This window comes from Muscardinus avellanarius, assembly GCF_963383645.1.
Source record: "Muscardinus avellanarius genome assembly, chromosome: Y".
NCBI classification, from domain to species: Eukaryota; Metazoa; Chordata; class Mammalia; order Rodentia; family Gliridae; genus Muscardinus; species Muscardinus avellanarius.
The window spans coordinates 8,829,174-8,848,810 of record NC_137809.1 but is presented as its reverse complement, the minus strand read 5'-3'; the positions used below and the strand labels follow the sequence as shown (position 1 = coordinate 8,848,810).

Here is a 19,637-nt window from a genome sequence, read left to right as displayed (position 1 = left end):
GGATTACAAGCATGCGCCACCACACCTGGCTTACCCTTTGTTTTGAAACAGGGTCTCACTGAGTTGCAGATGGCCTCACTAGGTATTAGCTGAGGCTGCCCATGAACTGTGATACTCCTGTCTCAGCCTATCAAATGCTAGGATTACAGGTGTGCACCACCACTCCTGGCTCTAAGAATTTTAAAAAATAAATTTAAAACAAATTTGCCCAAATTTATTGAGGTTTATAGGTAATTTTAAAAAGTGGCCCTAGGCCGGGCGTGGTGGCGCACGCTTGTAATCCCTGTGCTTGGGAGGCAGAGACAGGAGGATCGCGCAGGTTTGAAGCCAGCCTCACGCGCTGGCCTAGGAGACCCTGTTTCTAAATAAAAATGTAAAAATAGGTCTGGGAGTGTAGCCCGGAGATAGAAGGGCTTCCAGGAACCCCAGTACCACCACCAAAAAAAAAAAAAAGTGGCCCTATAGTAAAATAATTATCATTACAGATAGGGTTTCTGAAAGAATAAAAGACAGTTATAATTGGAGGACTTGTTTATGAAATATCTGAAAAATCTAATGTTACAAGAAGAGTTACATTACTATATTACTTACTTTTAATGTATAATTTCTTTTATTAATGACAAGCTTCTACTAATAATTCATTTGGGAAATGTTATTAAGCACTAGACCATAAAGGTTTTTTTGTGTGTATGTGGCAGGGTAGATACGAGGGACTGAACTCTGAAGAACTTCTACCTCTGAACTACACCTTACCCCTTTTTAATTTTGAATCAGTGTCTTGATAAGTTGTGGAGTTTGGCCTTAAACTGGTTTAAAGCCTGTGTGTGAGGTGGGGGGGGGGGAAGAAGGAGAAGTACAGGGAGAGGGAGGCAGGCAGGTGTGCTGGGGATTGAGCCTAGGGGTATTCTACTTATGAGTGTGAGTGAGTGAGTGAGTGTGTCTGGGGATTAAACCCAGATGTATTCTACTTCTGAGCTATATCTCCAGCCCTATTTTATGTTTTTATTTTAAAACAAGGTCTTTCTAGGTTGATTAGTCTTACTACTCTTTTAAGGCTTTTGTCAAACCTGTAATCCTCCTGTCTCAGCCTCCTATATTATGGATTGGGTCACCATGCTTGGCTCTTTTTTTTTTTTTTTTTTTTATCAAAGCAAAGCAACAAAATACTCAATTTTCTCTATATTTTTTAAGTTTTGAAACAATTCATTATTTTAACTTATTTTTCACTTAATTATATTAGCTATTATAAATATTCTTATAAGTTCCTTGACCAAAAAACTGAGTTTCCAAGTTTAAAATGGTAGTTTCAAAGCATTGGGAATTTAGTTAGAAACCCAAATGAAGAAGTAGTAAATAATATTTAGTAAATATAAATTGTGATTTGAATTTGCTTTTTTATTTTTTCTACAGGCAGGGAAACATGAGGCCATTGTGAAGAATGTACATGATCTACTAGCAAAGTTGGCTTGGGATTTTTCTCCTGAACAACTTGATCATCTTTTTGATTGCTTTAAGGTAATAGTTCAAATAGTGAACTATTGCCATTTCACTCTAAGTTGTATGAATTAGATCTTGTTTTTAAGCAGTACACTTCTTGCCATATCACTGAAGGCTCTGGTAAAGCATTTGGTCACTGTTGTCTTTTAAATCATATCTTAATATAGTAGTTTATGTTAAAGTTTTTTACACAGTTGGAGTTTTTACTTATTATTTCTTTGAATTTGTTTCCTTCTAATTTCATTTTGATATAGGGTAAAATAAACTAAAATGCAGGAAAGATTTGTTAATAAGAAAAAAGACTTAAAATATTGTAGACACATAAAAATGAAATTTAGAAATTAGTCTGAGTCTCAAATATATCTGCATTGGTGTTGCTTAGGACTTAAGACATAGTGGCACAGTAGTCTCCTTTTAGTTATGATTGGTTGAATAACGTGAATCAGAAACAAAACCATATGTAAATTTTCATGGGCATTAGAATCATAAACTTTCTAATTCAAAATTAAAGTTACATTTTTGGTGAGATATTTGGTTAGTTGGTTCTGACCATATTAGAAAATAGTTTGATATTCTTTAAAGTTTAGGTTCTTAGATTTTAAATACAACTTTTGTGTTCCTGAATATACACTACATAGGGGTTAAATCAGTGATGTGTACATGTATGTACACATAAGTTTTTTATTGTTTTTTTTTTTTGTGTGTGTGTGTGGTACTGGAGGTGGAACCCTTCTACCTCCATGCTACACTCCCAGATCTATTTTTTTATATTTTATTTGGAAACAGGGTCTCTTAAGCCAGCGAAGCTGGCTTCAAACCAGCGCGATCCTCCTGTCTCTGCCTCCCAAGCGTGGGGATTACAAGCATGCGCCACCACGCTCGGCATGCCCATGAATTATTTTTTAAAAATGGAACTCAGATGCCCATGAGTTAGTTTTTAAAAATGAAACTCAGATGCCGGGCGTGGTGGCACACGCTTGTAATCCACTCACTAAGTAGTTGAGGCTATCCAAGAGCCGCGATCCTTCTGTCTCAGCTTCTGAAATCCTGGAATTACAAGCATGCACCACCACACTGGGCTTGGTGAAATATTATTTTAACTTTAATAAAAGTTAAAAATAACATGTTAAAACAACATTACACATTATTCATTCTTCCTGATATGAAGAATTTACAGAAAGTACCTAAGTATTACTGTTAATACCCTTTTTTTGGGGGGGGGGAATACTGAAGATTGAAGCCAGAGGCATTCTCCATCTGAGTTATACCCCCAGCCTGATTTTCTTATTTGGAAACAGAGTCTAAGGCTACTAAGTACCTTATTAAGTTATAAGACTGGCTTTAAACCTGTGATCTTCCTATTTCAGCCTCCTGACTGTATTTCTTGATATACATGATAGTTTTCTTTTGAATTCTGATTTCTCCAGACATATTAAATAAAAATTAACCAAGTAGAGGGGCTAGGATTTATATTGTTAACCAGCCATATTGAGATAAAAATCTTTAAGTATACCCTCAGGCCTTTTTATTTTGAAATAGTTCTCAATAAGTTGCCAAGAGCCTCATGAAAGTGCTGAGGCTGGCCTCAAATCTGCAATCCTCCTGTGTCAGCCTTTCATATACTAGGATTATAGGTACTACCACACCCCACTAAACTTAGTTTTTAGTTACCTTTAATCCTAAAACAATTTCTGAAATGATGGCAGCTCAGCATTATACCCATATGATAGAAAGAAAGACTATCAGTTTCTTTTCTCTTAAAATTTACAATAAAGCTGGGTGAGGCTGAGATAGGATCATTACAAGTTCAAGGCAAATCTCAGCAATTTAGCAAGACTCACAGCAACCTGGCAAGACCATGTTTCCAAATGAAAAATAATTTTAAAAGGCTAGGGATGTAGCTTGGAGGAAGAATCTGAGGTTTCAACCCCAAAACCACACACACTCACACACAAAAGCACAGTGCTTTGAATAATCATAATTAAATTTTCCCTGCCGGGTGTGGTGGTGCATGCTTGTAATCCCAGTATTCAGAGGCTGAGGCTGGAGGATCACAGTTTGTGGACAGCCTTAGCTACTTAGTGAGGCTCTCTGCAACTTAGTGAGACCCTATTTCAAAATAAAGAATAAAAAATAGGGCAGGGGATGTAGCTCGAAGGTCAAATGCCTTTGGGTTCCATCCCCAAACAGACCTGAAAAAATAAATAAATAAACAAATAAATTTATTTTCCTATTTGTACGTTTCCCCTTTGGCTTAGGAGTTCACTAAACATTGTTTTTCAATAATACTAATTTTTTCAGGTGTCAGTTAATACAGTAGTTCTTACAGAATTATGCCAGCATGTCTTGAAAGTTTTGGGGGTTTTTTTAGGATACTTTTAAAGAATTTAGGAGGCTGTGATAGGAGGATAGCAGTTCTTGGACAGACTTAGCTCCTTAGTGAGACCCTTCCCAGCTCAATGAGACCCTGTTTCCAAAAAAAAGAAAAACTAACAAATAGTGTTGGGGGTGTTGCCCCTGGCTTCCATCCCCACCCCCCCCCAGTACTACAAAAAAAATAAAAATAGATACTTTAAAGATTGCATGAAGTAGCCAGACATCCTGGTGCCAGTATTCCTAGTACTAAGGAAGCTGAGACAGGATCACAAAGTTAGAGACAGCCTCGTCAATTTAGTAAGATTTTTTTCAAAATAAAACCTAACAGTGGCTGGGTACATAGTTTTGAGGTACAATAACCTTAGGTTCAATCTCTGTGTCTAAAAGGTAAAAAGAAAAAAATTAAATGGTAGCAGTACTTTCTAGGCTGCAAATGAATCATCCCAAATTTAATGTATTTCTTTCTGGACTTCAGATTGGTCTGTCTTAAATACTATAGAGTTTTTTGTTTGTTTTAATTTGTTTTGTTTCAAAATGAACTGACATTTATTTTGATAATTTTATGTTCAGGTATGCGTGGGTATGTTTGTGTTAAAGTAAATGTAGTTTATCCAAAAGTGTTATACTTTGGGATGTCACTGTGGGTTCTTGTTTTAGCTAGTTTAGAAAAAGAAGCCAGAACTGCTAAAGCTAAAACAAAGTTTTATTATTATACAAGGGGAGGGGGCCAGAGTAATGAAAGCATCATCTCAGAGAATGATGTAATGGTAAAAATGACCCACTGATGGCCTTGAGAATGCAATAGTTTAATGGGAATTTTGTCTTTGTTCCTCCCTCATAGCCTGCTAGCTAGTAGGCTGCTTTTCCCAATAAAAGTAGATGCTGGCCCATTAGTTAATTCTGGTGTGTACCCTTCTCTCTCTCTCTCTCTCTCTCTCTCTCTCTCTCTCTCTCTCTCTCTCTCTCTCTCTCTCTCTTTTGCTAAACTTCTTTGTTCATCCTCACAAGGACAAGGATGTCACAAGGATGTCAGGTCTGACATCACTGACCAAAAATTGTCACTTAATTCGCAAGGTCAAGGGGCTGCATGGAAGAAGCCTGCTTTGTTTTTTTGTTTAAATTCTCAGCAACCTCGGCTGGGTGTGGTGGGCACGCTTGTAATCCCCGCGCTTGGGAGGCAGAGACAGGAGGATCGCGCAGGTTCGAAGCCAGCCGCGCGTGCTGGCTTAGGAGACCCTGTTTCCAAATAAAAATGTAAAAATAGGTCTGGGAGTGTAGCCCCGGGGTAGAAGGGCTTCCAGGAACCCCAGTACCACCCAAAAAAAAAAAAAAAATTCTCAGCAACCTCTTAGCTCTTTCTTTAGAAATTACTATGTTGAAAGCCTGTTTTGTAATAAAGAAGACGCAGGAATATAGCCTTTTTTAAGTATAAAGATTTTTAGGGTCTTAACTAGTTATTTTGTGTTATTAGTAATTAATATTAATATGGCTTGCTTTTTCAATATCATTTAGTCTAAACTTTTGTGCAAATGTGATTATTCTTTTCTAAGTGCAAGTTAACAGCTAACTTTAGCTGACCAAGGTCAACCTTGGCTGGAGCTCTTGTCTAACAGCTTAGAGAAAGAAAAAGAAAGAATTATATTGCATGAAAACATGTTCTTGTTAGCAATTAATACTGCCCTTACTAGCAGTCAGTACAGGTTCAACCTCTTTCAAAGCCATTCCAAAGCACTGATGACCTAATACGAATGAATGTAAGTTTTATGTTATTTATGTCATTTAAATATCTTTTACTAGGCAAGTTGGACAAATGCAAGTAAAAAGCAACGTGAAAAGCTACTTGAACTAATACGACGTCTTGCAGAAGATGACAAAGATGGAGTAATGGCACACAAAGTGTTGAACCTTCTTTGGAATCTGGCTCATAGTGATGATGTTCCTGTAGACATCATGGACCTAGCTCTCAGTGCCCATATAAAAATACTAGATTATAGCTGTTCCCAGGTATGAGATTGCTTCTTTACTCAGTTTTGATTTTTTTTTTCTCCTTCATAATTAGGTTTTCATATTTGCAGTAATTTTATTCTAGGACCTTGTATTTAATCTTGAGGAATTGGTTTATTTTTGTCTTTTTAAGGATGACTTCCTTCCCTAATCTTGTGTCGTGTGTGTGTGTGTGTGTGTGTGTGTGTGTGTGTGTGTGTGTGTGTGTGTGTGTGGTATTGGGGGTGGAACCCAGAGGCTTTCTACCTCCGAGCTATACTCCCAGACCTTTTTTTAAATATTTTTTTATTTGGAAACAAGGTCTCACTAAGTTGCTGAGAGCCTCACTAAGTTGCTGAGGCTGGTTTCGAACCCGTGTGATCCTCCTGTCTCAGCCTCCAAAGCACGGGGATTACAACATGCGCCACCACGCCCGGCATCTTGTGTCTTTCAGCAGGTTTTTATGTATCACTCTCTAAGAATTTTAAGTATTTCAGAGAAGGATCTTTTTAGATAAAATAATTTACTATGAAGGAACTAGCAAAATATGTGCCACTAAGATAGAGCATAAATAGTTATACTTAGCCAGACGTGGTGGTACACACTTGTAATGCCAGCATTTGGGAGGCTGAGACTTGAGGATCATGGTTCACAGACAGCCTCAGCTACTTATGAGGCCCTTTGCAACTCATTGAGACCCTGTTTCAAAAATAAAAAAGACTAAAATAGGGCTGGGGGTATAGCTCAAATGTACAGTGCCCCTGGGATCCATCCTCAGTACTGGAAAAATAATAGTTATACTTAATAGTGACTTTGGGTATAGACCGTATTTACTCATAAAAAGTTAATAGAATTAATAATTTAGATAGTAGCTTTACAACAGCTTTCCTGAATTTAACTTGTATCATTTAACTTTGTCTTAAGTATTTATTTTTACATTAATTTTACCTGTAATCTTGGGCTTGCTTCTGGATTTTTGTCAGGAATCGTCTGCCATTCTAATAAAGGGCAGTTGAAGAATCAATGATGATATTTTCTTTAAAAATGCCTCTAAAAGAACTGGGAACCAGGTGGTGGCATATACCTATAATCCTAGTACTTGAGATTTCAAGGCCAGTCTCGGCATCTTTATTTTTTGTTTTTTGGGGGGTGCTGGAAATTGAACCCAGGGCATTCTACCTCTGAGCTACACCTCCAGCCCAATTTTTTTTCTTTATTTTTAAACAGGGTCTTGCTAAGTTGTAGAGTTACCTTACTATAAAACTGAGGCTGGCTGTGAACCCCGATCCTCTGTCTTCAGCCTCCCAAATACTAGGATTACAAGCCTGCAGCTCAGCCTCAGCATCTTAAAGAGACTATGTTTCAAATAAGTATTTGTTATAGCTCAGCAATAGTGAACCCCCTGGATTCAACTCCCTAGTAAAAACAAGGAGGAAAAAAAGCAATAGTATTCTCAGTGTCTAGAAGGTAGGCCTTCTAATTGGGGATGAGTTTAATCAGGTCAAATAAGGTCAAGATTACACTTTTAGGTAATTATATAATTGAAAAATGGTATACTTGTTAAGGTTTAAAAGTATTCACTAGCCGGGTGTGCTGGCGCACGCTTGTAATCCCTGCACATGGGAGGCAGAAACAGGAGGATCGCGCATGTTCGAAGCCAGCCCCACTTGGCTTAAGAGACCCTGTTTCCAAATAAAAATAGGTCTGGGAGTGTCGCCCGGAGGTAGAAGGGCTTCCAGGAACCCCAGTACCACCAAATTTTATGTTTTTCCTAAGTTTTTAAAAATAAAAGAACCTATCAAAACTCTGAATGAAACACAGTGCCCACATTCATCCTCCCTGTGAATGTACCTATACTTAAAAAAACATATCTTGATAGAGATATATCTGGAGCCTCAAACATTGCCTATGCTTTTATATATATATATTTTTTTTGCAGTACTGTGAATTAAACAGAGGGAGATTGTACCTCCAAGCCAAATGTGAGGCCTATTTTATTTTTTATTTTGAAAGACATTCTCAATAGCTGGGCATGTTGGTGCACACATGTGATCCCAGCATTTGGTAGGCTGAGACAGGAGGATCGCACAGGTTCGAAGCCAGCCTCAGCTACTTAGTGAGGCTCTCAGCAACTTAGTGAGACCCTGTTTCCAAATAAATTATAAAATAGGACTGAATGTGTAACCTGGAGGTAGAAAGCCTCTGGGTTCCACCCTCTAGTGCCACGAAGGAAGGGAGGGAGGGAGGAAGGAAGGAAAGAAGGAAGGAAGGAAGGAAGAAGGAAGGTCTCACTAAGTTGCAGAAGGCCTCAGTAATTAGCTGAGACTGACCTTGAACCTGCAATTCTCCTGTGTCAGCCTCACAAGTGTTGGGATTACAAGCTTTGTGCCACCACGCTTAGCTGTACATTGAGTTTATAATAGTGCTTTATATTTCAGAGTCTTAGTGATAATTTCAAAACAAGAATATATGCATTTTTTAAATTAAGCTCTACTACAGTTACATCCTAACATTTATGCTGAATTTAAGTGTTTATTTTGTAATTCTCAAAAGAATTTAAAGATAGACATGAAATTTTTTCATGTATGTTTTAAGGATCGAGACTCGCAAAAGATCCAGTGGATAGATCGCTTTATAGAAGAACTTCGCACAAATGACAAATGGGTTATACCTGCACTGAAACAAATAAGAGAAATTTGTAGTTTGTTCAGTGAAGCACCTCACAATTTGAAGTAAGTATTTTAATAGAGATTTTCTTGTTTTTATTTAAAAATATTTTTTTATTTCTGGCCGGGCATGGTGGCGCATGCTTGTAATCCCTATGCTTAGGAGGCAGAGACAGGAGGATCGCTCTAGTTCGAAGCCAGCCTCGCTGGCTTAAGAGAGACCCTGTTTCCAAATAAAAATATAAAATAGGTCTGGGAGTGTAGCCCAGAGGAAGAAGGGTTTCCAGGAACCCCAGAACCACCAAATATGTATGTATGTATGTATGCATGCATGTATGTATGTATGTATGTATGTATGTATGTATGTATTTTTTTAAATTTTTATTTGAAAATAGCATCTCAGCAAAAGCATTTTGTTGTTGTTGTTGTTGGGCTGGGAATGGAACCCAGGGACATTCGACCTCTGAAGCTATAACCCCTGCCCTATTTTTTATTCTTTATTTTGAAACCAGGTCTCACTGAGTTACAGAGGACCTCACTAAGTAGCTGAGGCTGTGAACTGCCATCCTCTTGTCTCAGCCTCCCAATGCTGGGATTACAGGCGTGTGCCACCATGCCTGGCTTAAAAGCAAATTTAAAAAAAGAGAACTAGAGTTAAAAAAAAGATAGCCAGGCATGGTGGCGCACGCTTGTAATCCCATCATTCAGGAGGCTGAGACCAAAGGATCATGGTTTGGGGACAGCCTCAGCTACTTAGGTCTGCTGCAACTCAGTGAGACCAGGTTTCAAGATAAAGAATAAAAAATAGGGCCAGGAGGTATAGCTCGGAGGTTGAATGCCCCTGGGTTCTATTCCTAGACCCACACACAAAAAAAAAGACAGAAAGCTTTGAGAAGGGTTTGGAACAAAATAAGGATCCTTGATTGTATTTTGCTTCTTTATGTTTTATGAACCAAGATCATTGCTTTCAGACATAGTTTATCGCTGTACTTGGGAGGCTGAAACAGGATGATTGCAGTGTTCATGGCCAGCCTCTGCAATTTCATGAGGCCCCTGCAACTTAGTAAGAGTTTCTTTCAAAATAAAATACCACACTAGGGTTGTAGATCAGAGATAAAATGCCTCTTGGTACTTCTTAGTACCACAGGAAAAGCAGAGGGGGAATATATTTTTCAACACTTACACCAGACTTAAAATTGCTTGTGATTTTAGCCGGGCGTGGGGGCGCACAATTGTAATCCCCGCGCTTGGGAGGCAGAGACAGGAGGATCGCGCAGGTTCGAAGCCAGCCCTGCGCGCTGGCTTAGAAGACCCTGTTTCCAAATAAAAATGTAAAAATAGGTCTGGGAGTGTAGCCTGGAGATAGAAGGGCTTCCAGGAACCCCAGTACCACCAAAAAAAAAAAAAAAAGTAAAAATAAAAAATTGCTTGTGATTTTATCTCACTTCTTATTTAACTCTTTCTTCTGTTTTTCTACCTTTAGCTTAATGTTCATAACAGTCATTGTTATTTCCCTAGTTGATGTATCAAATATAACAATTTAATTTTATATGTCATACTTAAGAATACTTATTCAATCTTTTTAAATCATTTCACATTTAATATAATTAAATATATAATTGTCAAGGTTCTTCAGAGTTCTAGGTTAATATGGTTATGCCTTAAAATAGAATTCCTGTTCAAATAGAAATTTAAAGTACATTTTAAATGTTTTAATTTTCCTTTATTATTATTTTTTTCTCTTTCTGTTTTGCATTACTGGGGATTGAGCTCAGGGTTACTTTACAACTCTCAGTCACAATCCAACCCTACTTTTTATCCTTTATTTTGAAACAGTGTCTGAACCAGTGGTTCTCCTGTCTCTGCTTCCCAAGTACCAGGATTGCAAAGTGTGTGGCTATGCCTGCTTTTGACTATTTAAGTTGAAATTATATTTTTCTAATGCTGAAAAAGTATATAAAATTAATGATTTTTATGGAAATAAACACTGGAGAAAATAGTGTTTGTTAAAGATACTAATGCATTTACTTTTCCAAAGCCAATGACTTCATTATTAGTAGATTAATACTAATGGGGAAGTGTTAATTGGTTTCATTGAAAATGACAAATTAGAAGCCGGGTGTGGTGGCGCATGCTTGTAATCCCAGCATTCAGGAGGCTGAGACAAGAAGATCGTGGTTTGAGGACAGCCTCAGCTACTTAGTGAGGTCATCTGCAACTCAGTGAGACCTGGTTTGAAAAAGTAAAGAATAAAATATAGGGCAGGGGCTGTAGCTCGGAGGTCAAATGCCCCTGGTTTCCATTTCCAGACCAGAAAAAAAAAAAAAGACAAATTAGGAAATAGTGATCAATATTTGAAGTGTGTGTGTGTGTGTAGCTAGGGATGGAACCAGAACTTTATGCATGCTAAATAGCTATTGAGCTGCATCCTCAGGTCCTGAATAATTCATGTGCTTTGACACTAGTAATAATAACATCTTAAAGAAAAATATTGAAGTAAATATGTATTATTCTACTTAAATTACTTTATATTTTATTATTAATGGAATAATTATGACCACATCTTGTTATAAATGTAAACCATTTTAAACACATTTAAAATAATACCTAGAATTTTTCTCTCTAAGCTGATTGTATCAGTTTATATTTGCCTAATTATCTTAAGTTCTTCTCATTTCAGTCAAACTCAGCGAAATCCCCATGTATTTTACCGTCAAGATTTAATTAACCAGCTTCAGCAGAATCATGCCTTAATTACTTTGGTAGCAGAAAATCTTGCAATTTACATGAATAGCATGAGATCATGTTCTAGAGGTATGTGTGATAAGCCAAAATTAAGTTTTAATATAGACTTAACCTGATTTTTGCTTTGCTCAAATGATAATCTCAGAAGTAATTATATGTGTATATATGTATTTTGAAAAGAAAAGAGTAGAAATGAATTAGTTTTATAAATTGTTAGTCATCCTGATATCTGAGGATAATTGGCCCAAGTACTTCCCACAGATACCAAATTCTTTATACTCAGTTTCTTTATGTAAAATCATATTTAGATAAATCATTTAAATCATATTTAATTTACATAAAATACCTAATGCAACATAAGTGCTATGCAAATAAATATTATACTATAATACTTATTAGGAATGATTACATGAAAATAAATCATTTTTCACTCAAATATTTATTTAATCTAAACTTGCAGGATCCTGGAATATTTGAGACTGACTATATTTTCTGCAGATTTATGTATACTTGGCATATTAAACATTATACAACCTAAACTCTAGGATAACTTCATAAAGTTCTTTATTGTGTTTATCTTTCTTTTATCTTCCTTATTGATTTCTTTTCCTCTGTCACTGAAAATTCAGCTTACTTGCATTTACAAATACTTTAATTACTATCCTGGCTTATTTTAAACCTTTGCTCTTTTTTTTTTTTTCTATTTGGTACTGGGAGTTGAACCCAGGGGCATTCTACATCCCAATACACCTCCAACTGTTTATTTTTTGTTTTGAAAACATGGACTTCCTAGGTTGCTAAGGCTAGCCTTGAACCTGTGATCCTCAAGTCTAGCTGCCCAAGTACTGTGATTACTGGCATTGTACCGCCATACCTGGCTCAAATCTGCTTTCTTTTGTCACCACTTCTAATTAACGTCAGTAAAACTTGACTTATAATTTACCTGTTGTTAATTTTGCCTGATGTTATTTCTGTACTTGTTAGAAACAAATATCCATGGTGTCAAAGAAAAGGCACATATTGACTTGGTGTGGTGGTACATGCTTATAATCCCAGCATTAAGGAGGTGGATCCCAGTTTGCAGACAGCCTCAGCTACTTAGTGAGGCCCTTTTGCAACTCAGACTCTGTTTCAAAAATAAAAGGACTAGCCTGTCGTTGTGGCACACACTTGAAATCCCTGCACTTGGGAGGCTAAGACAGGAGGATAGCACAGGTTCAAAGCCAGCCTCTGCTGACTTAAGTGACCCTGTTTCCAAATAAAAAATATAGGTCTGGGAGTGTAGCCCAGAGGTAGAAGGCTCCTGGGTTCCATCCCCAGTACCACCAAAAATGAATGAATGAATGAATGAATGAATGAATGAATGAATGAATGAATGAATGAACGAACTTAAAAATAGGACTGGGGCCGGGTGTGGTGGCCCACGCTTGTAATCTCCACACTAGGGAGGCGGAGACAGGAGGATCACGCAGGTTTGAAGCCAGCTTCACTGGCTTAAGAGACTCTGTTTCCAAATAAAAATATAAAATAGGTCTGGAAGTGTAGCCTGAAGGTAGACGGGCTTCAGGGAACCCCAGTACCACCAAAATAAATAAATAGATAGATAGAAAGATAGATAGATAGGTAGGTAGGACTGGGGTGTAGCTTGGATGTACAATACTAAAAAAAAAAAAAAAAAAAATCAAAAGTGACTCAGCAAGGCAGGCAAATTTTGGTATTTTAAAACAGAGATCTTGGCCGGGCGTGGTGGCGCACACTTGTAATCCCCGCACTTGGGAGGCAGAGACAGGAGGATCGCGCAGGTTCAAAGCCAGCCGCGCTGGCGTAAGAGACCCTGTTTCAGATATATAAAATAGGTCTGGGAGTGTAGCCTGGAGGTAGAAGGGCTTCCAGGAACCCCAGTACCACCAAAAACATAAAGAAAGAAAGAAAGAAAGAAAGAGAGAGAGAGAGAGAGAGAGAGAGAGAGAGAGAGAGAGAGAAGAGAAGAGAAGAGAAGAGAAGAGAAGAGAAGAGAAGAGAAGAGAAGAGAAAAGAAAAGAGAGATCTTAACACCAGTAAAGTTAGGTAGGCAAGAATAACATGATGGAAAACTGCTGCATGTTTTATTTTCAACATGGGGCTTTAGTGCTGTGCAAACAAAGCCCCACAATCTTTATGCCATTGTTGATGGGGAAGCAGGGGAAAGGAATTGGCACTCAAAATTTCCAGGAAATCCTATCTTTCCAAAAATTATAAGCACAAACGGGGTTACAAAATGGTGATCTTACAAAATGCAGCTTATGCAAGTTATTCCATTGATTAAAAGATCTAATTATATTCTCACACATACAGTTGTTTGTGACAATAATGGGTTAATGATTTCCACTGTTTGAAAAAGTTCTTAAAACTTTCCTTGATTCGCAATTATATTCTCAGAATATACATTTTTTTTCTTTTCTTTTGGTATTTGGAGGATGGAATCCAGGGACATTCTACCTCTTGAGCTATGCCCACAGCCCTATTTTTTATTCTTTATTTTGAAACAGGTTCTCACTAAGTTGCAGAGGGCCTCATTAAGTAGCTGAGGCTAGCTCAAACCTGTGATCCTCCTGTCTCAGCCTTCCAAGTACTGGGATGACAAGCCTGGGCCAGTATGGCCAGCTTAGAATATATTTTTAAAACATGTTGGTTACCTAGAACTTATTAGTAATTATCTTAAGTGGATCTCTCCACTTTAAAATGAATGTCAGTGTTATTTGTCTTTTGACAGTTTTATCAGAATGTGTATGTTTTACAGTCTTTTGTATATTTCTTTTTTTTTTCTTTTTTTTCTTTCTTTTTTTTTTTTTTTTTTTTTTTTTTGGTGGTACTGGGGTTCCTGGAAGCCCATCTACCTCCGGGCTACACTCCCAGACCTATTTTATTTTTTGGAAACAGGGTCTCTTAAGCCAGCTCGGCTGGCTTTGAACCTGCGCGATCCTCCTGTCTCCTCCTCCAAGCACAGGGATTACAAGTGTGCACCACCACACCCGGCTCAGTCTTTTGTATATTTCTACTTTCAACAAACTGGTCACCTTGTAGGCCCTACTTTGTACTTGGCTAACTTATATAAATATTATGAAAAAGTTAAGGAGCTCTTTTTATACCTCCAATTATTGCACTGACTTCTTTTCCTCTCAAATTTTATCTACTCATTCCTCCTTGAAAGATGGTAAAGCAATTGAAGCATCTATTTAAATCCTGTCAATCAAATTTGAAGGTTCTTTCTAAGCCAAATGCTAAGACGGGAAAGACATTATAGGAACATAACCGTGTGGTTTGGTTTGTTTGTTTGACCAAGATCAGCTGAAATTAGTGAGAGAAACATTAAATCTGTATGTGCTCGCTCTCTCAAGTTCTTTATAAACTAAAACCTTGAAGGCCTAGAGCTCTCATCATGCCAGTAAAACCTTTTCCCAAAAGTGAAGCCAGCTAGATATATAAATCAAATGATAATTTTTATTTCCTTCAGTATTGTCTGCACTTTTAATGTCATTGTTAACTGTTGAAGATCCAATTGTTAAATCAGTCCAAAGAAAAAGCATATGTTCATTTCAGCCTAAGCAGGATCCTCTGCTGTATTTAATTGAATTTTACTTTCCTGGGTTATCTCTCATGACTGCAAGAATGCCACATTCATTTTTCCCATCTTTATATTATTTCTTTATAAAATGGGAGATAAAAATGCAGAGTAACTTAGGATTTCTCCCAGTTTCTGTTCACAGTAAAAATGAGTTTATGTGTCTCGTTTAGTATGTTGTAAGTACAGCCTTTGCACAAACTTTTATTTTAATGAGTTTTATGTGACCTTATTATCTGACTTCTGGATAGAATTTGAGAAGTTTAAACTAATTATCATGCATATTGCTATTCACTAAAAGTGGTGTCGCCCCCCCATCCCCAGTACTGGGGATGGAACCAGGGACAGTCTACCTCCAAGCTACACCCCCAGCCCTATTTTTTATTCTTTATTTTGAAACAGGGTCTCATTGAGTCAAAAAGGGCCTCACTAAGTAGTAGCAGAGGCTGTCCTCAAACTGCGATCTTCCCGTCTCAACCTCCCGAATTCTAGGATTACAAGTGTGCACCACCATGCCTGGCTAAAACCGGTGTTTTCTAAGAATTGCTTGCTTGCTTGCTTGCTTGCTTGCTTGCTTGCTTGCTTCCTTCCTTCCTTCCTTCCTTCCTTCCTTCCTTCCTTCCTTCCTTTCTTTCTTTCTTTCTTTCTTTCTTTCTTTCTTTCTTTCTTTCTTTCTTTGTGGTACTGGGGCTCCTGGAAACCCTCCTACCTCCGGGCTATACTCCCCAACATATTTTATATTTTTATTTGGAAACAGGGTCTCCTAAGCCAGCAAGGCTGGCTTCGAACCTGCGCGATCCTCCTGTCTCCGCCTCCCTAGCACAGGGATTACAAGCCTGTGCCGCCACGCCCGGCAGAATTGCTATTTTCTATTTCTTCATTCTCTGCATTTACTGCAATAGTTGACTATTTCTAAGATCATTTACTATAAAAAAGGTGCTCTTTACAAATGTCATTTGGGAGGTTTGGGGTTTATTTAAATATTTATTTGAGCTCTACACAAACACCCAAAATAAGTATTAAATAAACAAGTTTAGTGTTTGAGGTAATTGTATAATAAATTCATAAAATTCAGTAACACTTTCTGTCACCATAATTTTTCTGAGTGATTAAAGCATTTCTTTTATGCTAACAAATTTTAGTAATTGAATGCATGTAGATTCCTCTGTTACCACCTAGTAATGAAGATAACTACTGACATTTTTCTTTTGGCTAAAGTTAGCATGATGGATATATACATATGTAATTTATATTTTTGGTTAATTTCTAGGGCATGAAAACTGTGACCCACAAACTGTAAGACTTGGAAGTAGATACAGTCATGTGCAAGAAGTCCAAGAACGGCTTAATTTCCTTAGGTATGTTATAAACAATTCTGTTCTTGTTAAAGCACAAATAAGGAATGCAGTTGACTTAAGTGTTGGTTAGGTGGCCACTCCACCCTTTTGGGAAATGTTTGCCTACAAAAGAAGCATTGCCAAAAGATTACATAATAATTTTTTTGTGTGTTTATCTTTAAATATATGTTAGCTGAAATTTAAGTTTTTGAAATTGTGAAAAAGTGCATTTTAAATGTCACAGTATAGACTATATTTAATTATGTGGAAATGTGTATTCTTAAAGAGTTTATTATTATATCTTGAACTAAAGAAAACAGTCAGCTAAGGAACCACATTTTTGTTAATGCTATTATAGATCATTAATGTATCAAGGTTGTTTATGTACCATAGCACACAATTTGAAAGCTATATACACTAACAGGACTTCACAGAAGATAAGAAATACAACCCTCAGGGAAAATTAGGTATATTTCAAGCTGAAATTTTCCAGTGTTATTTACATTACAATTGCATGTATTTGCATATGTATGTCCAGCTTGAATAATAAAAGTTTCTTAGGAATATAAATAAGCAAAAAGGATATTTAAACTATATATATGATATGTAAATGCCCAGATTTTCAGTGTTCTATCAAATCTGTTGCACCTACTTTTAAACATATCAATTATATGAGTGTTTCTAGGGGAAGTAATTTTTTTACATATAGTCTATTTTAATTTTAGGGAGAGATACTTGGGATTGAACCCAGAGGCATTCTCCTCCAAGCTGTACCCCCAGCCTGATTTTATTTACAGGTTCTCTGTAGTTTGTTGAGAGCCTTGCTAAATTGGTGAGGTTGGCTTTGAACCTGTGGTTGTCATTTCTAATTTTTAAGATTTTAAAATGTGATTAGTGAGCCAGGAATGGTGGGACATGTTTGTAATGTCAGTACTTGGGAGGCTGAGACAGGAGGATTGCGCTGAAGCCAGCCTCAGCTACCTAGTGAGGCTCTCAGCAACTTAGTGAGACAGTTTCCAAAGAAAGTATAAAATAGGTGTGGGAATATAGCCCGGAGGTAGAAATACCTTTGGATTTCTTTTTTTTTTTTTTTTTTTTTTTTGGAAACGGGGTCTCTTAAGCCAGTGAGGCTGGCTTCGAATCTGCACGATCCTCCTGTCTCCGCCTCCCAAGCGCGGGGATTACAAGGGTGCGCCACCACGTCTGGCACATCCCCTTGGATTTCATCCGCAGCACCACCAAAAAAAAAGTGTTAGTGTATTATTGTGTATATCAAAACAACTTGCTTTTGAGGATAGAATTATATGGATTCTAATTACTGGTTTATGTTTTTCTAAGATTCTTACTGAAGGATGGCCAGCTGTGGTTGTGTGCTCCCCAGGCAAAACAAATATGGAAGTGCTTAGCAGAGAATGCAGTTTATCTTAGTGATCGTGAAGCCTGTTTTAAGTGGTATTCCAAGTTAATGGGAGATGAACCAGATTTAGATCCTGATATAAATAAGGACTTTTTTGAAAGTAATGTGCTTCAGCTTGACCCTTCCCTGTTAACTGAAAATGGAATTAAGTGTTTTGAAAGATTCTTCAAAGCTGTAAATTGTCGAGAAGGGAAACTAGTAGCAAAAAGAAGAGCCTATATGATGGATGATTTGGAATTAATAGGATTAGACTACCTTTGGAGGGTAAGTAAAAAGTAGGAACTTTTATTTACAAACGTTGTATCTGATTTCTTTAGAAAATCACAGAATTAGATGGGCGTGGTGGTGCATGCTTGTAATCCCCGTGCTTGGGAGGCAGAGACAGGAGGTGTGCACAGGTTAGAAGCCAGCCGCACTGGGTTAAAAGACCCTGTTTCCAAATTAAAATATATAAAAATAGGTCTGGGAGTGTAGCCCGGAGGTAGAAGGGCTTCCAGGAACCCCAGTACCACCAAAAAAAAAAAAAAAAAAAAAATCACAGAATTATACATTTCTTCTCTATACCTAGTTTTAGTCTTTTTAGTTTTTGGAACAGTCTCAATGAATTGCGAAAGTCCTAAGTAGCTGAGACTGCAAACTGCCATCCTCCGGTCTCTCCCTCCCAAATGCTAGGATTACAAGCATGCACCACCAAGCCCTACCTTACCTACATTTTCTTTTATTTCTTTTTTCTTTTTCTTTTTATTTTTCGGTACTGGGAATGGAACACAGGGGCATTCTTCCTGTGAGCTACATCCCCAGCCCTATTTTTTATTATTTATTTGAAACAGGGTCTTACTGAGTTGCAAAGGGCCTCACTAAATAGCTGAGGCTGTCCTCAAAGTGTGATCCTCCTGTCTCAGCCTCCAAAATCCTGGGATTACAAGCATGGGATGCGCCACCACACCTGGTTCTACCTACTTTTTTTTTTTTTTTTTAAATTTTGGTGGTGCTGGGGGTGGAACCCAGAGGCTTTCTACCTCTGGGCTCCACTCTCAGACCTATTTTTAATATTTTATTTCCAGGGTCTCACTAAGTTACTGAGAGCCTCACTCAGTAACTGAGGCTGGCTTTGAACCTGTGCGATCCTCCTGTCTCAGCCTCCCAAGTGCTGGGATTACAAACGTGCGCCATCACACCCAGCTTTCTACCTACATATTTTTAATCCTTTCTTTCTCCCTGTCCCAAGTAAGTTTCTTACTTTTATATAAGATATATATTGGATTTTATTTTATACTTAATGCCAAAATAAGTGACCAAATAGTAAAATAACACTTAAGAAATGTTTCTGAAATACTTTTATTTGAAACTGATTAACTTTATATATATACATATACATATATATATTTTATATATATATATATGTATATATATACATATATATATACATATACATATATATATATATATTTTTTTTTTTTTCCCAGTGGTACTGGGGTTCCTGGAAGCCTTTCTACCTCTGGGCTACACTCCCAGACCTATTTTTATATATGTTTATTTGGAAACAGGTTCTGTTAAGCAAGTATGGCTGGCTTTGAACCTGCGCATCCTGTCTCTGCCTCCCAAGCACAGGGATTACAAGCATGCACCACCACACCCAACTAACTTTTGATATATTTAAATAGCTAGCTATAAACTACATATAAATAACTTTTAAATATCTTATTGCCTTTATTTTATGGGTTTTTATTTTGTTTGTTTGTTTGCAGTAATAAGGATGAATTCAGGGGCATTCTACATCCAAGCTACACCCCCAGCCCTATTTTTAATTTTGTGAAACAGGGTCTCACTGAGTTACAAAGGGCCTCACTAAGTAGCTGAGGTTGGCCATGAACCTGGATCCTCCTGTTTCAGGCCTCCTAAATGATAGGATTACAAGTGTGCGCCACCATGCCCAGCATATTGCCATCTTTAAAACCATAACTTTGTTTATTGGCAGCTTACATGATTCTTATTTACTTACTTATTTATTTATT

The 19,637-nt window shown here is 37.3% G+C and overlaps 2 protein-coding genes across 3 annotated transcripts in view; both read left to right on the top strand.

Annotated features, from left to right (window-relative positions):
• The window catches only part of LOC308279535 (F-box-like/WD repeat-containing protein TBL1XR1), a gene marked incomplete at both ends in the record, with an annotated part of 935,328 nt that overhangs the window by 311,433 nt on the left and 604,258 nt on the right, over positions 1 to 19,637 (top strand).
• The window catches only part of LOC308279543 (ubiquitin carboxyl-terminal hydrolase 9X-like), a gene marked incomplete at both ends in the record, with an annotated part of 146,498 nt that overhangs the window by 36,416 nt on the left and 90,445 nt on the right, over positions 1 to 19,637 (top strand). Inside the window, 6 exons of one of the 2 annotated variants that reach the window (XM_080719669.1) lie at positions 1,411 to 1,515; positions 5,671 to 5,877; positions 8,452 to 8,588; positions 11,188 to 11,336; positions 16,139 to 16,226; positions 17,544 to 17,886. In XM_080719669.1, coding sequence (XP_080575795.1) covers positions 1,411 to 1,515; positions 5,671 to 5,877; positions 8,452 to 8,588; positions 11,188 to 11,336; positions 16,139 to 16,226; positions 17,544 to 17,886 — 1,029 coding nt within the window. The remainder of the gene's footprint in view (positions 1 to 1,410; positions 1,516 to 5,670; positions 5,878 to 8,451; positions 8,589 to 11,187; positions 11,337 to 16,138; positions 16,227 to 17,543; positions 17,887 to 19,637) is intronic. The other variant, XM_080719670.1, reaches the window with a different exon arrangement.